General features: G+C 39.0%; 1 protein-coding gene across 1 annotated transcript in view; it reads left to right on the top strand.

The window, feature by feature from the left end:
• NELL2 (neural EGFL like 2) overlaps window positions 1-27,285 on the top strand; it is a 380,751-nt gene that overhangs the window by 237,959 nt on the left and 115,507 nt on the right. The window contains exons 14-15 of the mRNA XM_029206633.1: window positions 20,557-20,679; window positions 23,439-23,534. Coding sequence (XP_029062466.1) covers window positions 20,557-20,679; window positions 23,439-23,534 — 219 coding nt within the window. The remainder of the gene's footprint in view (window positions 1-20,556; window positions 20,680-23,438; window positions 23,535-27,285) is intronic.

Genomic DNA, 27,285 nt, shown 5'->3' with positions numbered 1-27,285 from the left:
GGCCCAGGAGGCTACCTGAGCCAGCTGTTCTTTGGTAACTTGCAAATATTTCCCATTTTGCCTTCTCGCCTTTTCCCTTCTGTCCTACTTTATCTTAAAGGGACATTCTGAGTGAACGAATGGATTTTATCATTCGTGCAAAGATATGTGGAACTAAAAGAGGGAGCCTTTAAATACACTTACTGGCCACTTGTACTAGATCTGGGCCCCCAGAGGAAGGAGGGGAGGAAAGCAGGTAGTGATGAGGGGGGTGCTGGGTGTAATTAGAGGAGGGGAGAATAAGATCTGTGAATACAAAGAGCACGTGTTTTCCCCAGAGCAGGACACTGCTGATTGTAATTAAAACATACTTGCAGGCAGGGAGAAGATTACAAGTTACAGATAAAAAAACAATTTTAACTGATACTGTGGAAGAATAAAAGAAAGCGGGATGAGTAAATTGGGGAGGAATGTAAATAAAGCTTGCACTGGGAAACAAGGGCAAGAAACCAAGAGGTAAGAAAGCAAGGAAAGAAAGTTAGGATCAGATAGAGCCCCACTTGCTATTCAGCTGTTCCTTATGCTACACATCTTCTGGTTTTGAGGTCAGGTTTCTATTCACATTCAAACAGCAATCTGATTGGGATCCCAGAGGCCAAAAGGTGTGAGGACCCGTGAGGGGCATAAGGAGAAGGGAAGAATTGTCAGCTTGTTCAGGTGGGGTGTATGCTATTCAGGGAACGTGAGTGATGGGATGGCAGGTTAAAGTCTTTCTTAAACTCCTCTGAACAATTTCAGAGATTCCTGAGGGCAAGAGCTCCCCTCTGTGAGAAACAGTGAGAAAAGAGTTACTGCATTTAAAGGAAACTCATCAAGTAAAAGTGAGTGATTCAGAATGAGGTTTAGAGTAAAAGCCATTTCAAATTCTTGAAAAGAATATAAAATAAAAAGAAGAGACACTAACCATATTATCAGGAGAGAAAATTATTTTTGGATTTTAAGAAATCGATTCTAAATGACAGAAAAAAATATTTTACTATACTACTAAGTTGATTCCTGCCTCTAAGAACTAAAAAGACACAGGTGTACATTAGTCGTCAACTTGGTATCTGTCTTCTCTCTATGTCTAGTGCATACAAATTATATGCATTCATACATATATATATATATATACACACACACTCATACAAAATATATTCACACACATACTGCACACACATAAAGAGATACATTTGTGTGTATTATTTTATGGGAAAACAACAGCTATAAATATTTTGAGGACAGGTATTCTGCCTTATTCATCTTATAACAATTACGACTCTTAAACATAGTAGAACTTACATATTTGTAATATCAATAAACGTTATTGCAATTAGAAATACTAAAAGATATCAAAAGATACCAGCTCTAACATATCAGAGATAGTTAAATGCTGTGAAGCACAGAATACACAGAGAAGCATGAAATAAAAGTGTATCAAAAATACTTTCACATATATCTTACGTTTTATTAAGGGTACTAAAGAAATATATATATATATACATAAAATCCTTTGGAATCGAAAAGAGTCTTACATCTTGTATTTTGCTGTGGTAAAGACTCACATAACTTTCTCTAAGAGAGATGAATTTGTAATGAAGCTCATTTTAAAACTGAAGTTTCCGAGTGAAAAGGTCAATGATTCTCCTTTGCCCCATAGTCCCAACCCTTTAATATTTGAGGAATCATTTTATTTTCTGTAAGTTGGAAGATAAAGGGTCAGAATATGATGTCTGATCTAAGTATGGAAATCTAAGATCATCTTAAAATGCACTGAAAAGACTTGTCTAGGTTGGAATACTGTGGTTGCTTTTCTTAGATAATTTTGTATTTCAAAAATTCCCTTTTATGTTGCATTTTTTGAGATACATTTTCTGATGCAGTTTGTTGAATACACTCTCTATTCTTATTTTTTGTAGGCATTAAAGCAGAGCAGGGCTGAGAGCTTTAAATGAAAGAATAGATCACATGGCGTTAGGTGGGGATGATTTATTCCTGCAGTAGAAGTTTTCACTAGCTTAGTGAACATCTTTCCTTTCTTTCAAATAAATCCTAATAAATGGAAAAAAACATGCTTCCATCCACATTTAGAGGCAGCACCAACGTGAAAACATAGGAGTATCAAGCTTGGACCTTTGCCTTGGTGAAGTTAAGCATTCCGTGATCTCTTAAGCGATATATAGGTACTGCGCTAAATGATAAATCCCAAGCATGTTACATGGATTTTGAATGAGTTCAATGTAAAATGTAAAGTATCAGATGTGAAATACTCTGAGAAATTGAAAACACTGATTTTGTATAGATTGAAGCTGAATATTTATTCATCCACATTTACCAAGCACTTAAAATATGTCAGGTGTTTTGGCAAGAACTGAGGATTCAAAGATCTATAATAAAATTTGCTGTCTCAGGATGTATACTGATTAATGGGAGGTGGGTAAAAGAATTAACAATCCCTGACAGTGTGATGCTAACTTATGAAACATTTAACTGCACTGGATTGTTCTAAGTGCCTTTTATACATTACCTCAGTTAATTCTTGCAGCTTTGTGAAGAAAATACAGATGCACAATCCCTTCTCTATAATTCTGAACTCCAAAAAGTCCCAGACAGCTCTGGACAGTGGATGGTTTTATTTTTTAAATTCATTTAGCAGCAAAATTTGATCTGATGCCATGTTATTTCTCATCTTTATTTATCCAGTTTGGTATGAATAGTCACACTTTTACTGCAGAAATATTTGTTTGATTACCAAGTACTGCCCCAGATCCTCCTGGAGATTTTATTCCTATACTATTATTAGGTCCATTTAACAGAGGAAAAAACTGATGTAAAGAGATTAAATAATTTATGTAAGGAGAGACCTTCAAGATGGCAGAGGAGTAAGATGTGGAGATCACCTTCCTCCCCACAAATACACCAGAAATACATCTACATGTGGAACAGCTCCTACAGAACACCTACTGAATGCTAGCAGAAGACCTCAGACTTCCCAAAAGGCAAGAAACTCCCCATGTACCTGAGAAGGGCAAAAGAAAATAGAAAAAACAGAGACAAAAGAATAGGGATGGGACCTGCACCAGTGGGAGGGAGCTGTGAAGGAGGAAAAGTTTCCACACACTAGGAGCCCGTTCACTGGTGGAGACGGGGATGGGCAGTGTGGGGAAGCTTCAGAGCCATGGAGCACAGCAACATGGGTGCAGAGGGCAAAGCAGAGAGATTCCCGCACAGAGGATCGGTGCTGACCAGCACTCACCAGACTGAGAGGCTTGTCTGCTCACCTGCTGGGGTGGGTGGGGTATGGGAGCTGAGGCTCGGGCTTCGGAGGTTGGATCCCAGGGAGAGGACGGGTTGGCTGTGTGAACACAGCCTGAAGGGGCTAGTGTGCCACAGCTATCTGGAAGGGAGTCTGGGAAAATGTCTGGAGCTGCCTAAGAGGCAAGAGACCATTGTTTTGGGGTGCGCGAGGAGAGGGGATTCAGAGCACCACCTAAACGAGCTCCAGAGATGGGCATGGGCCACAGCTATCAGCACTAACACCAGAGACGGGCAGGAGATGCTAAGGCTGCTGCTGCAGCCACCAAGAAGCCTGTGTGCGAGCACAGGTCACTCTCCACACCTCCCCTCCCGGGAGCCTGTGCGGCCACCACTGCCAGGGTCCATGATCCAGGGACAAGTTCCCCAGGAGAACGCACAGCGCGCGTCTGGCTGTTGCAACGACGTGCCAGCCTCTGCCACTGCAGGCTCGCCCCGCATTCTGCACCACTCCCCGCCCCCGCCCCCCCACCTCCGGCCTGAGTGAGCCAGAGCCCCCGAATCAGCTGCTCTTTAACCCCGTCCTGTCTGGGCGGGAACAGACGCCCTCAGGCAACCTACACGCAGAGGTGGGGCCAAATCCAAAGCTGAACCCCAGGAGCTGTGCGAACAAAGAAGAGAAAGGGAAATCTCTCCCAGCAGCCTCAAGAGCAGAGGATTAAATCTCCACAATCAACTTGATCTACCCTGCATCTGTGGAATACCTGAATAGATAATGATACATCCCAAAATTAAGGCAGTGGACTTTGGGAGCAACTGCAGACTTGGGGTTTGCTTTCTGCATCTAATCTGTTTCTGGTTTTATGTTTATCCTAGTTTAGTATTTACAGTTTATTATCACTGGTAGATTTGTTTATTGATTTGGTTGCTCTCTTCCTTTTTTTAATATATATAGATATATTTTTTTATTCCTTTTTCTCTATTTGTGAGTATGTATGTGTATGCTTCTTTGTGTGATTTTGTCAGTATAGCTTTGCTTTCACCCTTTGTCCTAGGATTTTGTCTATCCTTTTTTTTTTCTAGTATAGTTTTTAATGCTTATTATCATTGGTGGATTTGTTTTTTGGGTTGGTTGCTCTTTTCATTCTTTCTTTCCTTTTTCTATTATTTAAAAATTTTTCTAGTTTTTAAAATTTTTATTTAATAACTTTATTTTGTTTTATTTATTTTCTTCTTTCTTTCTTTTTTTCTCCCTTTTCTTCTGAGCCGTATGGCTGACAGGGTCTTGGTGCTTCAGCCAGGTGTCAGGCCTGTGCCTCTGAGGTGGGAGAGCCGAGTTCAGGACATTGGTCCACCAGAGACCTCCTGGCTCCAAGTAATATCAAACAGCGAAATCTCTCCCAGAGATTTCCATCTCAATGCTAAGACCCAGTTCCACTCAATGACCAACAAGCTACAGTGCTGGTACACCCTATGCCAAACAACTAGCAAGACAGGAACACAACCCCACCCATTAGGAGAGAGGCTGCCTAAAATAATAATAAGGTCACAGGCACCCCAAAACACACCACCAGATGCGGTCCTGCCAACCAGAAAGACAAGATCCAGCCTCATCTACCAGAACACAGGCACCAGTCCCCTCCACCAGGAAGCCTACACAACCCACTGTACCAAACTTAGCCGCTGGGGGCAGACACCAAAAACAAAGGGAACTACAAACCTGCATGTGAAAAGGAGACCATAAATGCAGTAAGTGAAGCTAAATGAGAAGACAGAGAAACACACAGCATATGAAGGAGCAAGGTAAAACCCACCAGAACAAACAAATGAAGAGGAAATAGGCAGTCTACCTGAAAAATAATTCAGAGCAATGATAGTAAAGATGATCCAAAATCTTGGAAATAGAATGGAGAAAATACAAGAAACAATTAACAAGGCTCTAGAAGAACTAAAGAGCAAGCAAACAATGATGAACAACACAATAAATGGAGTTAAAAATTCTCTAGAAGGAATCAATAGCAGAATAACTGAGGCAGAAGAACGGATAAGTGTCCTGGAATATAAAATAGTGGAAATAACTACTGCAGAGCAGAATAAAGAAAAAAGAATGAAAAGAATAGAGGACAGTCTTAGAGACCTCTGGGAAAACATTAAACACTCCAACATTTGAATTATAGGGGTCCCAGAAGAAGAAGAGAAAAAGAAATGGACTGAGAAAATATTTGAAGAGATTATAGTTGAAAACTACCCTAATATGGAAAGGAAATAGTTAATCAAGTCCAGGAAGCACAGAGAGTCCCATACAGGATAAATCCAAGGAGAAACATGCCAAGACACATACTAATCAAACTATCAAAAATTAAATACAGAGACAAAATATTAAAAGCAGCAAGGGTAAAACAACAAATAACATACAAGGGAATCCCCATAAGGTTAACAGCTGATCTTTCAGCAGAAACCTTGCAAACCAGAACGGAGAGGCAGGACATATTTAAAGTAATGAAAGGGAAAAATCTACAACCAAGATTACTCTACCCAGCAAGGATCTCATTCAGATTTGACGGAGAAATTAAAACCTTTACAGACAAAAAAAAGCTAAAAGAGTTCAGCACCACCAAACCAGCTTTACAACAAATGCTAAAGGAACTTCTCGAGGCAGGAAATACAAGAGAAGGAAAAGACCTACAATAACAAACCCAAAACAATTAAGAAACTCATAATAGGAACATACCTATCGATAACTACTTTAAATGTAAGTGGATTAAAAGCTCCAACCAAAAGACATAGACTGGCTGAATGGATACAAAAACAAGAGCTATATATATGCTGTCTACAAGAGACCCACTTCAGACCTAGTGACACATACAGACTGAAAGTGAGGGGATGGAAAAACATATTCCATGCAAATGGAAATCAGAAGAAAACTGGAGTAGCAATTCTCATAGCAGGCAAAATAGACTTTAAAATAAAGAATGTTACAAGAGACAAAGAAGGACACTACATAGTGATCAAGGGATCAAGCCAAGAAGAAGATATTACAATTGTAGATACTTATGCACCCAGCATAGGAGCACCTCAATACGTAATGAAAATGCTAACATCCATATAAGGGAAATCAACAGTAATACAAGCGTAGTAGGGGACTTTAACACCCCACTTTCACCAATGGACAGATCATCCAAAATGAAAATAAATAAGGAAACACAAGCTTTAAATGATACATTAAACAGGATGGACTTAATTGATATTTATAGGACGTTCCATCCAAAAACAACAGAATATACTTTCTTCTCAGGTGCTCATGGAACATTCTCCAGGATGGATTGTATATTGGATCACAAATCAAGCCTCGGTAAATTTAAGAAAATTGAAATTGTTTCAAGTATCTTTTCAGACCACAAGGCTATGAGACTACATATCAATTATAGGAAAAAATCTGTAAAAAATACAAACACATGGAGGCTAAACAATACACTAGTAAATAACCAACAGATCACTGAGGAAATCAAACAGGAAATCAAAAATTACTTAGAAACAAATGACAATGAAAACACGACAACCCAAAACCTACAGGATGCAGCAAAAGCAGTTCTAAGCGGGAAGCTTAAAGCAATACAATCCTACCTCAAGAAACAAGAAACATCTCAAATAAACAACCTAACCTTACACCTAAAGCAATTTGAGAAAGAAGAACAAAAAAATGCCAAAGTTAGCAGAAGGAAAGATCATAAAGATCAGATCCAAAATAAATGAAGAAAACACTAGCAAAGATCAAAAAAACTAAAAGCTGGTTCTTGGAGAAGATAAACAAAATTGACAAACCATTAGCCAGACTCATCAAGAAAAAAAGGGAGAAGACTCAAATCAATAGAATTAGAAATGAAAAAGGAGAAGTAACAACTGACACTGCGGAAATACAAAGGATAATGAGAGATTACTACAAGCAACTCTATGCCAATAAAATGGACAACCTGGAAGAAATGGACAAATTCTTAGAAATGCACAACCTGCCAAGACTGAATCAGGAAGAAACAGAAAATATGAACAGACCAATCACAAGCACTGAAATTGAGACTGTGATTTAAAATCTTCGAACAACCAAAGCCCACAACCAGATGGCTTCACAGGCTAATTCTATCAAACATTTAGAGAAGAGGTAACACCTATCCATCTCAAACTCTTCCAAAACATAGCAGAGGGAGGAACACTCCCGAATCATTCTACGAGGCCACCATCACCCTGATACCAAAACCAGACAAAGATGTCACAAAGAAAGAAAACTACAGGCCAATGTCACTGATGAACATAGATGCCAAAATCCTCAACAAAATACTAGAAAACAGAACCCAACAACACATTAAAAGGATCATACACCATGATCAAGTGGGGTTTATCCCAGGAATGCAAGGATTCTTCAATATAAGCAAATCAATCAATGTGATACACCATATTAACAAATTGAAGGAGAAAAACCATATGATCATCTCAGTAGATGCAGAAAAAGCTTTTGACAAAGTTCAACACCCGTTTATGACAAAAACCCTCCAGAAAGTAGGCATAGAGGGAATTTACCTAAATATAATAAAGGCCATATATGACAAACCTGCAGCCAACATCATTCTCAATGGTGAAAAACTGAAACCATTTCTCTAAGATCAGGAACAAGACATGGTTGTCCACTCTCACCAGTATTATTCAACATAGTTTTGGAAGCTTTAGCCACAGAAATCAGAGCAGAATTAGAAATAAAATGAATCCGAATTGGAAAAGAAGAAGTAAAGATGTCACTGTTTGCAGATGACATGATACTATACATAGAGAATCCTAAAGATGCCACCAGAAAACTACTAGAGCTAATCAAGGAATTTGGTAAAGTAGCAGGATACAAAATTAATGCACAGAAATCTCTTTCATTCCTATACACTAATGTTGAAAAATCTGAAAGAGAAATTAAGGAAACCCTGCCAGTTACCACTGCAACAAAGAGAATAAAATACCTAGGAATAAACCTACCTAAAGAGTCAAAAGACCTGTATGCTCAAAACTATAAGACACTCATGAAAGAAATTAAAGATGTTACAAACAGAGAGATATGCCATGTTCTTGGATTGGAAGAATCAACATTGTGAAAATGACTCTACTACCCAAAGCATTCTACAGATTCAGTGCAATCCCTATCAAACTACCAATGGCATTTTTCACAGAACCAGAACAAAAAAATTCACAATTTGTACGGAAACACAAAAGACCTTGATTAGCCAAAGCAATCTTGAGAAAGAAAAACAGAGCTGGAGGAATCAGTCTCCTGGACTGGGACTGGGACAAAAAACAGAAATATAGATCAATGGAACAGGATAGAAAGCCCAGAGATAAACCCATGCACATATGGTCACTTTATTTTCGATAAAGGAGGCAAGAATATACAATGGAGAAAACACAGCCTCTTCAATAAGTGGTGCTGGGAGAACTGGGCAGGTACATGTAAAAGAATGAAATTAGAACACTCCCTAACAGCATACACAAAAATAAACTCAAAATGGATTAAAGACCTAAATTTAAGGCCAGAGACTATCAAACTCTTGGAGGAAAACATAGGCAGAACACTCTATGACATAAATCACAGCAAGATCCTTTTTGACCCACCTCCTAGAGAAATGGAAATAAAAATAAACGAATGGGACCTAATGAAACGTAAAAGCTTTTGCACAGCAAAGGAAACCATAAACAAGACGAAAATACAACCCTCAGAATGGGAGAAAATATTTGTAAATGAAGCAGGTGACAAAGGATTAATCTCCAAAATTACAAGCAACTCATGGAGCTCAATATCAAAAAAACAAACAACTCAATCCAAAAATAGGCAGAAGACCTAAATAGACATTTCTCTAAAGAAGATATACAGATTACCAACAAACACAGGAAAGGATACTCAACATCACTAATCATTAGAGAACTGCAAATCAGAACTACAATGAGGTATCACCTCACACTGGTCAGAATGGCCATCATTGAAAAATCTAGAAACAATAAATGCTGGAGAGGGTGAGGAGAAAAGGCAACCCTCTTGCATTGTTGGTGGGAATGTAAATTGATACAGCCACTATGGAGAACAGTATGGAGGTTCCTTAAAAAACTAAAAATAGAATTACCATACGACCGAACTATCCCACTACTGGGCGTATACCCTGAGAAAACCATAATTCAGAAAGAGTCATGTACCAAAATGTTCATTGCAGCTCTATTTACAATAGCCAGGACATGGAAGCAACCTAAGTGCCCATCATCGGATGAATGGATAAAGAAGATGTGGCACATATATACAGTGGAATATTACTCAGCCATAAAAAGAAACGTAATTGAGTTATTTGTAGTGAGGTGGATGGACCTACAGTCTGTCATACAGAGTGAAGTAAGTCAGAAAGAGAAATACAAATACCATATGCTAATACATATATATGGAATCTAAAAGACAAAAAAAAAGGTTCTGAAGAACCTAGAGGCAGGACAGGAATAAAGATGCAGACGTAGAGAATGGACTTGAGGACACGGGGAGGGGGAAGGGTAAGCTGGGATGAAGTGAGAGAGTGGCATGGACATATATACACTACTGAATGTAAAATAGCTAGTAGGAATCAGACACATAGCACAGGGAGATCAGCTCAGTATTTTGTGACCACCTAGAGGGATGGGATAAGGAGGGTGGGAGGGAGATGCAAAAGGGAGGAGATATGGGGATAATTGTATATGTGTAGCGGATTCACTTTGTTATAAAGCAGAAACAAACACAACATTGTAAAGCAATTATACCCTAATAAAGATGTTAAAAAAAACAGTAATTAAGGTAAGATTTGACAGCTAGCAAAAGGCAGAGCTGGGATCTGAACTGAGGTACGCTGACTCCAAAGTCCTTACTCTTAATACTACTGTTGTGGCTTTTAAATGCTGTGATGGAGTTAAGCACAAGGCTCCATGGGTCCTAAGGGGCTCAGCTAAATTAGACTGATGGAGTTTTAAGGAAGGTTTTCTGAAGAAAGAATCATTGTTTGATCTGAGTGGGAGGTGAGTAGGAGAGGTAGACAAAGAAAGTGGGGAAGGACCTTTGGGGCAAAAAGCAAGGATGCATGTGTGAAATATACAGGGATTGTCTGGTATGATCCTTGGCCTTTAGTAGAATCTCAATTAATGTCATCATTACTAAATGGATGCCATGGGGGAGTTATAAATGATGCAGTATGGTAAGAGCAAAATGTCATAATGAAAGTCTTAACGAGTAGGCGGTGCCTTGATGGCTAGTTAAAACAATGGGATGTCGCTAGAAAAATTGAGAAGAAGAGAATGGGGGAGAGATAGACAGTATCAGTTTTTATTTGAAAAGTCATTCTGGTAATGCTTTGGAAACGTACAAAACTGGGGGCAGCGTTGTCATAATGAGACTAGCGCAGTAATCCAAAGGAGATATCTCGTGCCCAAATATGGGCAACTGCAGAGCGGTGGGTATGGAGATGGGGGATGGGGATGAGAATTGCCAAGGAAGTAGAATCCGGATGAATTGGTCCCTGGATGCAGTGAGTGGGAGGAAGTGCAGAGAGGTCTGTGGTGACTCCCACATTCCTGGTTTGGGAGGAAGAAAGGCTTATTGGTACACGTAGCTACAGATTCAGCTGTGGGTGGGAAACCTGAGGATGTTCTTTCCTGATGACCTGGTGGTTTTCTGTGAAGTTGTTGGGAGGTTATGTGCCAAGAGTGAGGGAATGTGAATGGGGCAGGCATTTTAAGAGAAAGCAGCAAAGCTGCTGAGGGGAATGGAAGAGAAAGCAGGGGATGTACAGAATTGTCACTACAGGATACATACCTTGAACAGTTTGCATTAGCATATCTCTGAATGTTTTACATGTTAGAGACGTACTTTATGGTGATTGATTCACTCATTAACAAATAGTCACTAGAGATCAATTCTGTGCCAGTCATTTTGTTGGATGTTGGGGGCGATTGATGAATTAGACCCAAGGCTTTAGCATCTAGGTGGTTATCTGACAGATTTTGGGTGGGGAATTTTTGCTTGGTTTCTTGTCACCATCAGTAGAGTAAATTCAGTTTCCTAATATGATCTTTGCTTTTATATTTTAACTTCTCAATTCTATTTTCTTCTTTTCCATGAAAACCAAATCAAACCAAACTAAAACAAGAACAAGAATAACAGAATCCCTAAAGAAGCCCTCTTATTTCTATTCATCTCACCACCATCTTCCCAGTCACCCACATTTGAAACCTGAGCTATTTTTAATACCTTTCTTTCTTTTGACTCAAAAATAGATTCACTGTGGGGTGCATTAGTTCTGTGTTTAAATCTGTCCGTCTTTCTCCATCACTGTGGTCCATTCTACTGCAGGCTCTCTTTTCAACACAGTTTCATTCCACAAAACGTAGGAACTGGGCTGTGTAAAATGAGCAAGACATGATTGCTGCCTTAAAGGGATTTGAATCTTATGATCTGGGGGGATAGCTTCTCAGCTCTTCTTCCTGTGTCCTTGTAGTGCTTCCTTATGCTGTGCAGGTGCATTACCCAACACAGTGCTGGGCGGATAATAAGCGCTCAGTTTCCGTCTATTTGCTTTCTTCCATTTCCACTTGCCCTCCTCCTCCCCTTCCTCTTCCTTATCCCTTTGTTTTGCCTCTCAGTGTTGCACAGACTCTTTTCTCAACTCTCAGTAATAATCTAACTCTGATTCAAAAGGAGAAGAATAAAAGGAAGAAAGAAGGATTAAGGAGAGAGAGGGAGACTGGCTTGCTAACACGGGACTCCTACTTTGTCAAGGAAAGTTAGCCTCTCCTCACCTGCATATTACAGTTAATTTCCCTAAAGATCAACTGTAATTTTATCATTCCACCTTTTACTGTACAGGGGGAAGTGGCTATTTATTGCCCACCAGATAAAATCACGCTGTATTCCTGACCTGTTCACACTGTTCCTTTCTGTTCCCTGTCAGTTATCACCTATGCCAGCTCAACCGCTGAACAGCCCTACCATACCCCATGCTTTTGTCTTTTGCACCCATGCTCTCTCCATACGGAATACTCGTTCCCATCTTTACCCTTTTCCTGTTAAAACCCTTCCTATCTTCTAAGACTCACTTTTTTGGCCTATTTGTTATATGACACTTTCCCAGGATTATGGGAATACCACTCAGTCGATCTTCCCTCTTTAAGCCTTTTGAAATCTTTGTTTATAGGTTGTAGTTTTTTCAGACATTCAAGGCTCTTGGCCTTGTCACTTCCTAGCTGTGTGATGTTGGGCAAGATGCGTCCTCGCTCTGGGAAAGCTCTCTATTCCTATTTGTAAAATAAGAATAATAATAGTACCGACCTAAAAAGGTTTTTGTGAAGGCTGAAGGGGATAATGCATGTAAAACACTTAGTGCAGTTCTTTATAGCATGTAGTAAGCTCTTAAAAATTAGCTACTGTCATTATTACTATTATTTTCTCTCTTACAGCACTAAACAATGGCTGCAGTATATCACAGTTATTACCTATTCACATCACCCATCCTGTAATAGTTCAAAAGTTTCTTGAGGTCACAAATCCCATTTTGATGCATCTTTGCCTCTTCCGGAGCACTAGAGTCACACGGCAGAAGTTTCATAAATGTGTGTTGAAAGAACAAATGAAAACTATCTGACTGATTGTTAAAAGTGTTTTGTTGCCCTACAATGTGTTCAGACAAAGCTTATTTCCTGAAACACCAAATAGGACAAAACAAGATTTTGCCATAAAAATAGAATTTGAATTACTTTGTGAAATTACTGTAAGGGTAGAGAGGAAATTTGAATGTGCTTTGGTTGTTAAGATTCTTGATCAAATAGGGATTAGGCAAGGAGGCTGAACATACAGTGGAAAGACTAGAAGAAAATAAACCAAGCATGTCGGAGGAAGGAAATCTGAACAAATTCCGAGTTGCTGAACAAACTGAAGAATAACAAGGAGTCAGTATTGAATTGGTGTGGTCAATGAACAGGAAACTTGAGTAGTGAACAAGAAATGCTTGGGTGTTAAAAATGAGTTTTAGTGGGTTTGCTGCTGTTGTAGGCATTGAGCAAGTTTAAAGTATAATTTCTTGTAGTTACTTGAATAGTGTTAAAAGTAAAAGTAGATTTCTGTTAAAATGACATTGTACTAAATAGATTTTTCTCTGTAATGTAAAGTGAGTAAATAAGGTAACCATAAGAAACAAAATGAACAGCTTTGGGTAAGCATGATAGAGGTTTCTTTTTCCTTAATATAACCATTGAAAGTTATTTCAGTGGAATTTTGGAAACCAGAAAAATGTCCAAAATATATTTGATTTCAGAGAAGATTATGAAGAGAGCAAATTCTGTGAGACATTTAGGTTTTGCAAATTGAAGTAGAGGACATCGTCTAGCTAATAACGACAAAATGAACTTTCCCACTGAAGTAGATAATAAGATGAGAAAGTAACTAATAGTTGTTGAGTGTCTATGATTTGCCAGGGTGCTTACATTCATCATTGAAGTTTATTCTCTGTAACAGTTCCCTAACATAGGTCTTAATTTTTTCATTTTGAACTTAGAAAGATCAGCTAACTTTCACACGGCCACTGAGAACTTAGGATAAAATACCATCTCAAAGCCTGTCTGGAAAGCATATGTATCACACTGCCTCCCTGCTATTGCTTATTAAAATAGTACATAATTATCCCATAGTTCTCCTTTGTCTTCATATTTACTTAGGGTCCTAGTACAGAACAGTTGATGGAGGATGTTTTAAGCTAATGACTGGTAGCGGTCATCCTCACGAAGCAGTAATCATTAGGACAGGTGTTCTGATTTCAGGGATGTGTCTTGCTGGTGACAGTGAGCACAATATTGTTCTTCACACACCAGACTCTAAATATCTGTGGAGGGGAAGGAAGGAGGGATGAGAAGGAAGGAAGGAATTCCGGTTCTTTCCAATCAACCCCCAAACTATCTAGTAATCGTTGAGTTGTAATAGAGAACATGCTTTATTTTCAGTTTGTACTCACTTTGAAAAGACCTGCCATAGAATAATTATCTTGTGAATGTACTAAGGAACTGTGGTTAAGTCCAAAGAGTTGTTTCCTTTGAGAAATAGAGATGGCATATATTATCTGGGGACTCACCATTGTCGTCATTCTTTTCAAAGTAAATTAAGAAGTCTCATTTGCAGACCCATGGGCTGTCTTGTTCTGAAGCTCTTCACAGGCCAGTACACATAACTACACACTGGCTTTGGTGGGGACACATATGAGTGAAACTCATGGATGAACTGCTGCAAACCTCATTGATATGTTAAGGCAAGCAATCTGGTCTCTGGAAATATAAGAGGAAAATAACCAAGCACCTCTTCACTTTTGAGATAAACCACCCATCTAAGCATCCAGTTTGATGGTGTTATCAATAAACTAGGATTATTACACTTCCATTGGCTTCCTTGCTCCAAGACTTATTCAGTCTTAAGCCTGAGGGAGCTTGTTCCCAGGTTAAGACCTGAGGTAGATTGTCACTAGGTTTAGAGCCATATCCTGCTACATTCTAAGAGAGAATTTGCTCACTGTAAATTTATATTCCAGGAAACACTTGGGTCAGGGAAAGTGAAACAGTTTTCTTTGTGGAACTTACCCCTGTATGTTGTGATAGCTGCTGTTTTCCCAACATTTCTAGATTTGGAAAGGAAAGTAGAAGATGCAGCATAGGCAATATAATGCTTGTGACTGGAGAAATCTATCAGAGGAAAAGAAAGATTCTCTGAGGGTACTGGGCCAGCTATGAAGCTATATTACATTCTGTTACCAGAAGAGTGGAATTTGCTGTGTAAAAGTGTCAACCCAAGGCTCTAGTATATTGCTGGGGGATGTAAAACAGAATTCTCGAGAAGCAGTGGACAGTGTTACTAGGGCCTGACCACTGGTATCAGAGGAGAGGACTCTTGGACACTGGAGTTATCTGGTTGCCAGACTACATTACGGTTGAGTTTCCAGAGATTTTTAAGCTGGGGGAATTAGTGCTGGTGTCCAAGTTCTGTGAGCTTGTTACTTTGTTTTTCAGGCGTTTGTACTTGACCATATTGATATCTTCCTTTTCTTTTGAAAACGTCTCTCAACTGTGTGAAAATGTGGATTTTAGTATGAACAGAAATTACCTCAGTGCTTTGCCCTAGGAGTTCTATAATTTTTAATAAGGCTCCTATAGGGTTAAAAAATACTAGAAAATACAATAAAGAGATGATAACTTCCTAATTGTGAAACATTAGAAGACTTGTAATGTGTGAACATTCAAAACCTCTGGATAATTACAAAAAAGGACACTAGGATAAAAAAATAGATCAGGGAAAACCTACGCATTAAATGTCAGGAGGCCCTATTGCATAGCAATCAATAACCTAGCTTTTGGAGTCAGATGTTGTGATTCACAGCTCTACCACCTACCAAGCTGTGTGATCTCAGGCGAGATGCTTAGCTTCTATAAGCCAAGTTTAATTTTCTGAAAAATAATGTTTCCTAATTAATATGAGGATTAAATGAGATAGTGTATATTACAAAGTATGTGATATGCAGGCACCGAAATAGAACTAGGATTATTACAAGTCATTCAGATTCAGTCAAATTTGTAAGAGACTCAAGATTCCAAAAACAAAAGAAGCGAAGTATGTAAATGCTGTTTCAGCTTGGAACCCGCCTCTTCCCCACACATGCATACAGAATATCCATGCCAAATGCTCTGCTCTCCATGAAGTCAGTCTTGCATTCCCACCTGACCCAACTAGAAATGACTTCCTCCCTTGATCTCTATGACCTTTTAAAACAGAGATTACTTCCTTGCTTCAGCATTTCTCATGATGAAGGCATGCGCTAAAGGCACTTGTGTTTTTGTCTTATCTCAACTAAACTATAAGCTTTGTGAGGATAGCTACTATTTATAATCATACTTTTAATCCCGAAAAGATCCTAAAACACAATAAACATTGAAGAAAATTGTATTTAATTGAAATGTAGATATATTTAAATTACTTTTCACTCCTATTTTCTGTAGTATTTGCCTTTTGTATCATAGTGAAATTCTTGAATAGAACATGTGCTATGTGTATTGCATGTCTGTGCTGAAATCATAGTGAGAAAAGCTATATGAATTTTAGAATGGCTGTCTTGTCTCTAGATAGTACATTCATTCTGGAAACAGCTCAATATGAATACCAATTTTAAAATCCAATTTGAATCCAACTCTGTGTCATTCTGACTGATGATCTGTTGGGTGTTGAGTCATAAAATGATTTTAGATACATTAACTTAAACAGGTTAGGAGTTAATCAGTGAAACTGAAGTATTATTATATGTAACATCTGCGTTTAGATAAATTCAAATGTGTATATTATTACTTTATTTTCATAGAGGAATTTTACTATACTGACCCTTGTCACTGGTATGAAATCAGTTTTACATAGTATGTAAAGATGCAGAGCATACAAAATATGGCACTCAGGACAAATCTTTGCTAGCTATCACTGTAACATTATCTATTCTGTATATAAGGTACTGTAATAATTGACACCCGTACTACTTTTGTTTAGAACTGTTGAGGGGTGATGTTTTCTTTCTATAACTTTTTTCCTTTTTTTCCATTTTATTTAAATTTAAAATTCATAGGTACAAAAGTGTTTAAATTTTGATTAAAATTATTATATATTAATATTTTTAAAGAAAGAGGTGCATTCAGTTTCAATCCCAGCTATTGTTTGGACTGTCATGTCTCATGAACAGTGACATTTTATCTGAGTATATGAAGATAGCATTGGATCTTATGGATTGGATATTCTGAACATCAGATATGATGTGTCTCCTTTTCAACATATGTGAAATAAAACTTAGAGGTCATTCACAATTATATCCTGACACGCTCTTCTCAAACACTGGAATGTTTGAATTATTTAAATTCTGTCTTAATATTTTCCTCCTTATTTTATTTAATATTATGTATTATATGTTAAAAATGTTGAAGGAAGTATTAAAAATGGATAGGCTGACTGGTGGGTCGGTGGTGGAGTCCTTAGGGGTATGTCAGTCAGGGAAACAGTAAGAAGTTGACATTTGACCAAAAGTCGATATGGAGCAGCAATAATTAACTATTTATTGAGATGACCTTATAGAATATTTGCTCCTTGCTTCATTCACATTCTCTTTTTTAAAGGGCTGTCAAAGTTAGTTCTTCTGTGAGATTACAGTACAGGCATTTTAAAAGACTTTTCTTAAGATCACAGTTTAGTCGATAATTGTGAGTATAACCAACTTTAAGTAGTTTGAAAAAAATTAAAGTGACAATATAAAAGAATTAATACTTTCTGTTTTCAGAATATGTCCTGCTATCTTAATTAATATTTGAAATATCCCAAACCAAATAAAACACCACCATAGTAAAATCAGTAAGAAACAGCTTAGGTTTCAGTAGCTTTCCATTTGGTGTCTAGTCTCCAATTGAACAAATTGGGATCGACTTGAATGATAACGGTATAGGAAGTACATCCCTTGGCTGCGTTGGGTCTTCTTTGGTGCGCGCAGGCTTTCTCTAGTTGCGGCAAGCAGGGGCCACTCTTCGTTGCAGTGCATGGGCTTCTCATTGCGGTGGCTTCTTTTGTTGCAGAGCACGGGCTCTAGGCACACGGGCCTCAGTAGTTGTGGCTCAAAGGCTCTAGAGCGCAGGCTCAGTAGTTGTGGCGCACGGGCTTAGTTGCTCCGCGGCATGTGGGATCTTCCCGGACCAGGGCTCGAACCTGTGTCCCCTGCATTGGCAGGCAGATTCTTAACCACTGCACCACCAGGGAAGTCCCTGGTCACTCCTTCTTTCAGTCATTTATTCAAGACACTTTCTTTGAATGTTGAAATGAAATACAAAGAAAAATATAAAATTCTTCTCCAAAAATTCACACTCCCGGGTGGGGCATGAAAATAGAGAACCAAGGAGAAGTAGACACTTATGATAAAATATAGTAAAACAGCCTTGTATCTGGTGCTAGGGAAAACAGACAGAAGCCCCAGCTCTGTGGGAGGGGGAGGGAAAGGTGTTTTCACAGAAGACATGCCATTTTAGTGTAATCTTTAAAAGTATTAAGGGTTTTCCAGGAGAATCCATGGGGCAGGCGCTGCAGCCAGAGGGAACAATATATGTACAGGCGCGCGCCAGTGCATTTAAAAACCTGAAAATTGTCTTCACCCTTGAGTTGCTTGGAAGCCACTTATTCATTTCAGTGGCCGCCGAGAGTAAAGGACAAACCAGATTCCAGGTTGTGTAATTAGTTAACATTTGTTGAACATTATACTGGTTGCTAAACTGAATCTTGTTAGGCCCTTCCTCTACCCAGTGAGTACCGTCTAATTAAGAGGGCAACCAAGGCGGGATGAAAACAACATCAAATCAATCAGCAGCTGTCTTTAAAGGGCCCCACGGCTGTCTGTATAGAGATTTATAGGTTAACTGCAGCACTTTGAATTGCAGTGGGAAGAAAATTGGCAGCAGCTGCAAACTTCACCGTGTGGCTTTATTTTGCTTCAGGCAGCTGAACCCAGAAGTAGGTGGGCTACCCATTCTGGTCCCTCCGATATTTAATAGTATCCAAGGGCATCCCCAATTAGGACACCCATGTGTAATCCAGCCATTTCCTAAGCTATCATCAATATGCATGAATTTATTAAAAACTCTGAAATAATTCTGATTCTAGATAATAAAGGTGGAATTTTATACAATTTGGGGAAATGCAGCCAGGAATTTGGAGAATATCTATTTGTGTAACTCTAAAACCTTAGTGATTGAAATCTGTCTGAAAGGCCATTGGGAATAGTCTTTATAGATTTTATTATAGGCCTATAGCTAAAACTATCATAACTTTGTGTTTGCGTAACACGGGACATAGAATCATGAAATGTTCATCTTTATTTTTTAAAAATAAAACAAAGAGCATTCTAGTTTAGTATTATAGTTAAAATAAATGATTTTAGTCTAATCTCAACTACGTATGTCAAAGGCAATTTCTTTTCCAAAAGTACAGATACAGTGCTATTATGTTGTCTAGAATAATATATACGTAGATACATATTGTTTGGGATGCAAAAAGTTCTAAAGTGAAAAAGCAATATTTCTTTTTGCTTTGATTATTTATATCATAGTGAATTAGTGGCTCAATCAATGTAAGTGTATTAAAATATATATTTAATTTTAGACCTAAATACTATTTATGTAAGAGACTGGGTAATAAGTAGTGAGGCTGTAGGGATTTTAGATGGCTGAACTAACTTGTATGCATTTCCTCACTTGTATTTCATTTCCTACTCATCTTGATTTCGATGTTAGATCTGTTTTCTTTCTCATATTTACTGTATTTATTCCTCACACTTACATTTTTGCTAACACTGAACTAGCATTCTGAAGTTGCCTAATATTTCCATGAACTTGGTCAGGCTACTGAAGCACTCTGAGCCACCACTGACACATCTTTAAAATGGTGATAATGACATTGGTTCTGCCTCTCTCACAGCGGGGCTGTGAGAATCAAATGATTCAGTGCTTTTGAAAGTGTCAAGTTACACACAGTTAAAGGAGGTATATTGATTGTGTATCTCAGAGTTTGCATTTGCACATATTATAAAGGCAAATTTTAGTCTTATTTAATAAAAGTGTGGTACTTCCTTTGCAGAAAGAGGGAACTTACTAAGAAACTCAGATATTCCCCCAGCAGTTTGCACGTGTATCTTTATGCCTGCAAGTGTGGATGTAGATGTTAACTGCATCTAATTCCACAGGGCTTTAAGTCCATTATCCTGCAGGTCAGGATTCCTGGAGCAATACAGTTACACATCCTTTCCTATCACCCTTTCCATGCTACAGGAAAAAGTTAGGTAGCAGACTTATATCATGAGATAATTCCCCAAATATTAACCGCTGAGACTGTAAACAGCTGGCTCTGGGATCTACTTCTGAGAATTAATCCCCATCCTTCCCTCTCCTCTCCTTCTATTCCTTGCTACTATTGGTGGGCCTTGTATCCAAATCCTTCTGTGTTTAAGGTTTGTGGATGTGTACACTATATGTGTACTTCAAGAGGAGTATACAGTACTTCAAAATACAAGCTCTTCTTTAATAGGTAATTTGTGTATGTCTGTGTTGGAAAGAAATAGCATACAATAACAAAGATGAAGGTGCAATTTAAAGCACAGTCGTTTTGAAAATCTGTCTTTGAGTAACAAAAACGTATCCTCATTTCAGAACATGATGAGTGTGTCACAAATCAGCACAACTGTGATGAAAATGCTTTATGCTTCAATACCGTCGGAGGACACAACTGCGTTTGCAAGCCAGGCTATACCGGGAATGGAACTACGTGCAAAGGTAAAAGATTTAAGTGCTGGCACCTCTTCCATTAGGGATAATGCAATCCATCTCTCCTTCCCTCCACCCTTTCTCATCACTGTTACCTGCCTTCTGGGTACATCCCACAGACATTGAGAACTTTGAAGTGTAGCTCATGGGCTTCCTCTTGGATTACGTCAGTGTTTAAATGGCCAAACTGTTCAACAACTCTGGTTTAATGCTCCATGACCTCAACCACAGTGGTTTCCACCTCTCTTCCTCTCTAGTGGAATCATAGCCATAATCACGTCCTGGGCATTTTTGTACAGAACTACTCCACTCTAGAAATCTAAACTTTAGCTTTTTATTATCTAACCCCACGTCCTTCTGCTTCCAGTTTGCCACTCTGTTCTTTCCACAGTTTTGCATCTTTAATCTCTCTGACCTGTCCTTTTCATCCAGATTCCCAGTCTCCTCCCAGGTTCCGATATTTCTTTTTGAGTCCAAACATTACAGCTATATTTTTTTCGGCAGCCCTATCAACCCATTTGTTTTACTACCATGATCCACTGTGAAATATCTATGTGGGGTCAGTCTGAGAGCTCTTCTTCTCTGCTCTCTCTCTCTTGAGCTAAGTACTAATAACTGGGAATTTTAGGTTTCTATGTGTTATCATTTCCCATTTTGCCTGGTTTGTCATTACCAATCAATAATTCTCAGATTTTCATTTCCATCAGCGGATATTCCGGCTGTAGTCCACCACCATCCATTAATTCACTCTTTTATCCATGCCCTCATTTTCCTTCATCAGATGAGCTTACCTCCCACTTCAAAAGGAAAACGGAGGTTCTATTCTGGAAACTCCACCAACTTCCATAGGATAAAGTCCATATTCCTTATTACGTCATATAGATTTATTTATCATTTGTCTAATTCAGGCATTTTAAGCTTCAAAACTGGTCCATTCCTCAAATGTGCTGTGTTCATTATCCTGGAGTTTACCAAAATTAATTTTCTTTGTTACATGTATATGGGAGACAGGAGATAACAAGGAATTGTTACTAATGCCGTGTCCTTTGGTCATGACTTTCAGACCTGGTCTACGATCATACAGTGGATGCAGATAGGGATGGGCCAGAGGATTACTCTGTCAAAGTCTATGGAAACCTGTAGTTTAGAGCATTGTAAAGGCCTATGCATTTGGGAGTCTAAATCCCACAAAGATTTCCTCAGAAACTGGATGGATCCTGAGGAAAGCTAGATTTTCAAGTCCATAGATGGTATAAATGCACCCTTAGGACTTCCCCAAAGCATCTGGATGTTCAGAGAGTTAAGATTTCATCTGGGAGCCCAACAGCTTCTCACTCTTATTTGCATTTGACTCTCACTCCTTATTAATGTGAAAAATAAAGTTTATAGCGTAAAGAATTCTTGAAGCCATGAGAAGATGCAGACAGATAATTCTTATCTTTGAAGGAAGGAGAACTTTCCAGTGTCTATAAATTTCTTCTGGAAATTAGGACTATAGGTTGCCTGAGTAAAGACTCTCTGTTCCTGTGTGTGTCTCTGCTGGGAACGTCAAAAGCTGAGAGAGAAGTAGTTTAGCTGTAGGATCTGAATCATTGAGTCCTATTCTCTATCAAGAGACTGCAACCTTGCAAATTACTCCAAGGAGGATATACACATGGTCTGGTGGGTGTACCCTTTCTTTTCATGAGGCTTCAATTCCTAATCTCTTTGGAAGTTCTTGGTGACTAGGTATTGTTTTTGCCTAGGATGAAGACAGATTAAGACCTAGAACCAAAGAAGCCAAATGGCCTCTTTGGGCCCCTTCCTTTAACTCAGTAGCAGAATCTCAGATTTCTACAGTTTCCCACTCTGAGAAAGTACATCCTAACTAATTAGAGGAAGCACATGCCTGAAAACTAGAGCAAAAGCTTTTGCCCCAGGCATGGAACAGGCTGATCGAGTTCATCCACAACAGGCCTTGCCAGGCTGAGGGAACAGCCTTTGCCTTACAGAGTCAAAGAATAAGCTGAAGTGGAAACAGAAGTTTCTGAGGCTACTCCATCCTGCCCATCCTGTTTTTCTCACCTTTTCTGAGGGCAGTGCATCTCAAAAGATCACCCTTGCAGCGGCTCAGAGCTTGGCTTCTTTTTCTACTCACAGAACTCCCCTCACTCACACACCCACTCTAACACAACAGGCTATGCAGTGCCTTTGCCCTTGATCCTGGATCCTGACCTATCCTTGGCAGAGGGATTCAAGACCCTTCTTGAAGACTCCTTTATCAAATTCTCATTATTGGCTAATTTATCACCAGGAGTAATTTAGAACTTTTTGAAGGATGGGGCACTTCTCTAGTATTTTGACAGTTTGGACAGTGTGTAGAATGATCAGAGCTGTATAGGATTCAATTATTTCTTATTTCCGTATCTTATTCTTTAGGTGGTGGTTTCTTCCTTAAGAAGATGCCTAGGATAGCTGCCATTTTTTTTAGATTTAATTTCCAGCTGGATTGCTACAATGAGGTGCAATACTACTTCTAATTCCTGTTTTGTAAGGCTACTGTTTTTTGTTAAAAGAAAGCTCAGTATTTTCTTTTACAGGTGAAATACTTAACATTGAAAAGAGTACTATTCTACAAATTGTGTTGGTTTCTTACCTATATGGAAAGTATTATTTGAATATGAAATTATAATAGCATTTATATCAAAGGCAATAAAGAAAAGCTAGTTTGGAGTATCTTGAACTACTTCCTTCTAAAGTGCTAAAATTATGTATCTGAATTATTTTAGCGTTTTGCAAAGATGGCTGTAGGAACGGAGGAGCTTGCATTGCCGCTAATGTGTGTGCCTGCCCACAAGGCTTCACTGGGCCCAGCTGTGAAACGGGTAAGAATATCATACCATCTTCTAGAAGATGAATTTTTACGCCCATGTATAAAGTAACCCATGAGGAAAATAATGTTTCAAGTGGGCTTTCAAAGCATGGCACTTGCTATTAACACAGAAGCTTAGCAGGCAGGAGGTGGGAAGTTTCAGTGAGGCGTAGTCATTGGGCGTTTGCCCAAAGTCACTCTAAGGAGGTTTTGCAACTATTATAACTAGAAGTATATTGAACTTTTTCAGAAAAATATGTTGGATTACCCAGGATTTTATGACTTCATAATTCACTTTACTCATTTGGAGCCCAGTTTTCCTGGAATCTATATGCCCATATTAAAGCATAGAATTCAAGCTTATGGCCAACTCACTTCCTGGGACACACTACTTCCTGCATCCACATTTGAGAATTTTTAATAAATTTTTACCTGGTCCATTTAATATTTTTTCATTGTTGTCTGTTTACAAAGTGTTTAAAGTTTTCTACCCCTTAATTATTCCTCATCCAAGTCTGTCCTGAACTTACTCTTTCTGATAGATACTAATACTAGAAACTTTTAAAAATATTAAAAAATATATATATGTGTAGTCTATATATAGCTTATGACTGAAAGTAAGATGTTTTGTCCATTGAAAACACGCCTTGAGAATTTAAAAAGTGCCTTGAGTATTAGCCCCTAATTAAAATCATATCAGTAGTAGTTTTGGTTTCTTTGGGTTAAGTGGGTTCTAACAGCAGATGACCTCACAAAGTCTGATTATTCTCCCTAAGAGAAAGCTGCTGCCACCAATGATTAGTGGTTACCACCTCCTCTTGCTTTCCATAAATCTCGGTGCAGTAGATGCAGTGAATGTCCTGTCTCCATCCCACCTGCAGTCATCGGGTTTAATAAATACACTGATCAGAATGTGAGACAGAAAATGCTCTGGTCCATTTGAGAAGTGAAAAGTTTACTGAATAAGTACTGCCACTGAGCACAGAAGGATGCTCACAAAAGGATCACTACATCCTTTCTTTCTGCAAGTACCTCTAAGTGGTGCTTTTCAAACTTCGGTGACTAACTGGTTACAAAGGTCTCTAACAGAAAATGCCTAGTGGCTATCTTTGATATGTGGGCCTCTTTCTTAAGGAGATCATTTCCAAAATCAAGAGTTCCAAAACTCATCGTGCATGTGAATCACCCACAGAGCTTGTTAACTTGATAAAAAAATACAGATTTCTGATAATTAACTATCATAGGATTTAGTAAATCAAAATCAGGTACTTCCGGTGCAGTGGTTCTACAATGTTTCTATCCCATGATCTCCAGTAGTACCCACACACGCATCAAGGTACACTAACAAGGTGTACATTCAGACCTATGGTAACTATGTTTCCTGAATACTGTTTCTGTTATGCTGTTTCTGGTACGAAGTCTGGATACTGAAATAGTGGCTTTTTCAGGGAATTTCAGTGGTGTGCAATTTTGAAATAAAGGCTGTCCCAGAAAATCTGGGATGAATAATGGTCATGCTCAATCCTGCGTATCATTTCCCCACTAAAAAAAAATTATATGGAGAGATTGTGAAAGTGTGGAATGGCATAAGATTAATCTGAGCAATGTAAAATTTAAAACTGGAGTTAAAAGTAACCCAACAGAATATTTAGCTTTCTCTGTGTAGTTATCCTTGATCTTTCAGTCTGTAAGAGGACAAACACAAAATGCCAAGGGCTTTGAGAAAAATGTATGTTTAAAATCTAGTTTTACTCTTTCCTTGTTATGTGGCCTTGGGCAAGGTGCATAACTTCTGTGTCTTTTATCCTGTGTACGTCACCTTACTCTTCACAGGTCTTCTTGAAGATAGGTATTATCTTGGAGGTATTATCCATTTACAAACAAAAATATTGGGTTCATCATGATTTAATTTTTCTAACATCGGAGAGCTAGCAGCTGAATACTAAGGTCTTTCTACTCTCAAATCCAGGTTTTTATCTATATAATTGCTTTTCAGTTTCTTCTGAAGTCACTCTAATGACAGAGGAGAGAGAATGCCTCCTATCTGGGAAAATGTAATACCAACACTTGCCTTAAGGCATCTGTCCCAATTATTGCTCCAGGTTAGATCCCAATTCCTCACCTCCCAACACCACCATTTTTGTTGATGTAGTTATAAATAGAAGGTGTGCCCTTTAAAAAAATACCTTCAGATGAGAAGAGACTCATTTGAAATAATTTATTCACCCATTTATTCAACAGATGTTTAATTAGGATCTGTTATATGCTGAGCACTGATCTAGAAACAGGATATAGCAGTGAACAAAACTGAGGCCCTGTCTGCATGGAAATTATGGTGTAGTGGAACAGAGGGACTATAAACAGGAAAATAAATGTCAGGTAACAATAGGTACTGTAGGGCTTCCCTGGTGGTGCAGTGGTTGGGAGTCCACCTGCCGATGCAGGGGACACGGGTTCGTGACCCGGTCCGGGAAGATCCCACATGCCGTGGAGCGGCTGGGCCTGTGAGCCATGGCCGCTGAGCCTGCGCGTCCGGAGCCTGTGCTCCGCAACGGGAGAGGCCACAGCAGTGAGAAGCCCACGTACCAGGAAAAAAAAAAAAAAAAGGTACTGTAAAGAAAACTATAGCAGATAGTATAAAATTATTTTATTAACCTCTGGACCTTCCATATGATGGGTATTATTATTATTATTGATATTTACTTTATTAATAAAGGTAACTAACCTCAGCTTCTGTATCAAGTCCCAAAATTTCAGTGGTAAATATAAAAGGTGTATTGCTCATTCACATCTCAGTTTATGTTGAATGTGGTATTGAGGAGAGAGTTGAGGGGGATTGGGTTTCCTCAAACTAGGGGCCCTGGCTATTGCCATTTAGTGAAGAAGCCATACCCAGTACATGACCTCTGAAACTGCTAGAGAAGAGGACCACAGAGAAAGCACGGAAAATGCACACCTAGCGTTACTGCCTCAGGTCAGAAGTGTCCCTTCCCGTCACATACCATTGGTAAGATCTAACCACATGGATTCAAGGGGTTAAGAAAGTGTAGCTGAGCTGAATGTCCAGGAGGATGAAACTGGTTTGGTGAGCATCAGGCCAGTCTTTTGCCATATCTGCTGTCTGTCATTGCTAGTGCAATTTACTCAAAGCAATCAAAACATTTTCTACATTTCCCTGATGTCGTCAGGACAAGGAACTCTGAGTTACTTCCTTTTTCGATCACTGCCATATTTATCCTCATCCCCCTGGCAGGGAGTCTCACCTTGGAATTCCTGGACCCCTGTAGGTCTATGGATGGGCTTTGGGGTCCATGAATTCCCTGAGTATCTGTGCACGTGTACATTCTTCTGCAGGGAGAACCTGGGCTCTTAAAGATTTCATATGTGTTATATGATTTCCAAATAGTTAAGAACCTCTAGAGAGAGAATCTTCAATGATTCATAAAGAGAACTAACTGCTATTTCATTCTGTGGCACGTGATCCAAACCCAAATGTCCAATGTTTCTTTGGGAACCTTAAATCCAGAGACCCCAAACTGAGCTCATCGCCTCCATGTCTCCTGCCTCATGTCCTCTTCCTCTTCTGTTTCCAAAACCCGGATCTTCACTTCTATTTCCTGTTTCAGTGAGCGGCAGCCGTATCCACCCAATTTTACCCCTTCTTCCTGCCCTCGCCCCCCACTTCCTCCCCCTCTCCCTCCCTCCCACCAGTACTCAGGGAATCATCCCCTCACACCCCTTGCACATCCAGTCAAGTCCTTTTT

This window comes from Monodon monoceros, unplaced genomic scaffold, assembly GCF_005190385.1.
Source record: "Monodon monoceros isolate NGI ecotype Baffin Bay Population unplaced genomic scaffold, NGI_Narwhal_1 Super_Scaffold_6, whole genome shotgun sequence".
Lineage (NCBI taxonomy): Eukaryota > Metazoa > Chordata > Mammalia > Artiodactyla > Monodontidae > Monodon > Monodon monoceros.
This window is presented reverse-complemented; position numbering and strand designations above follow the sequence as displayed.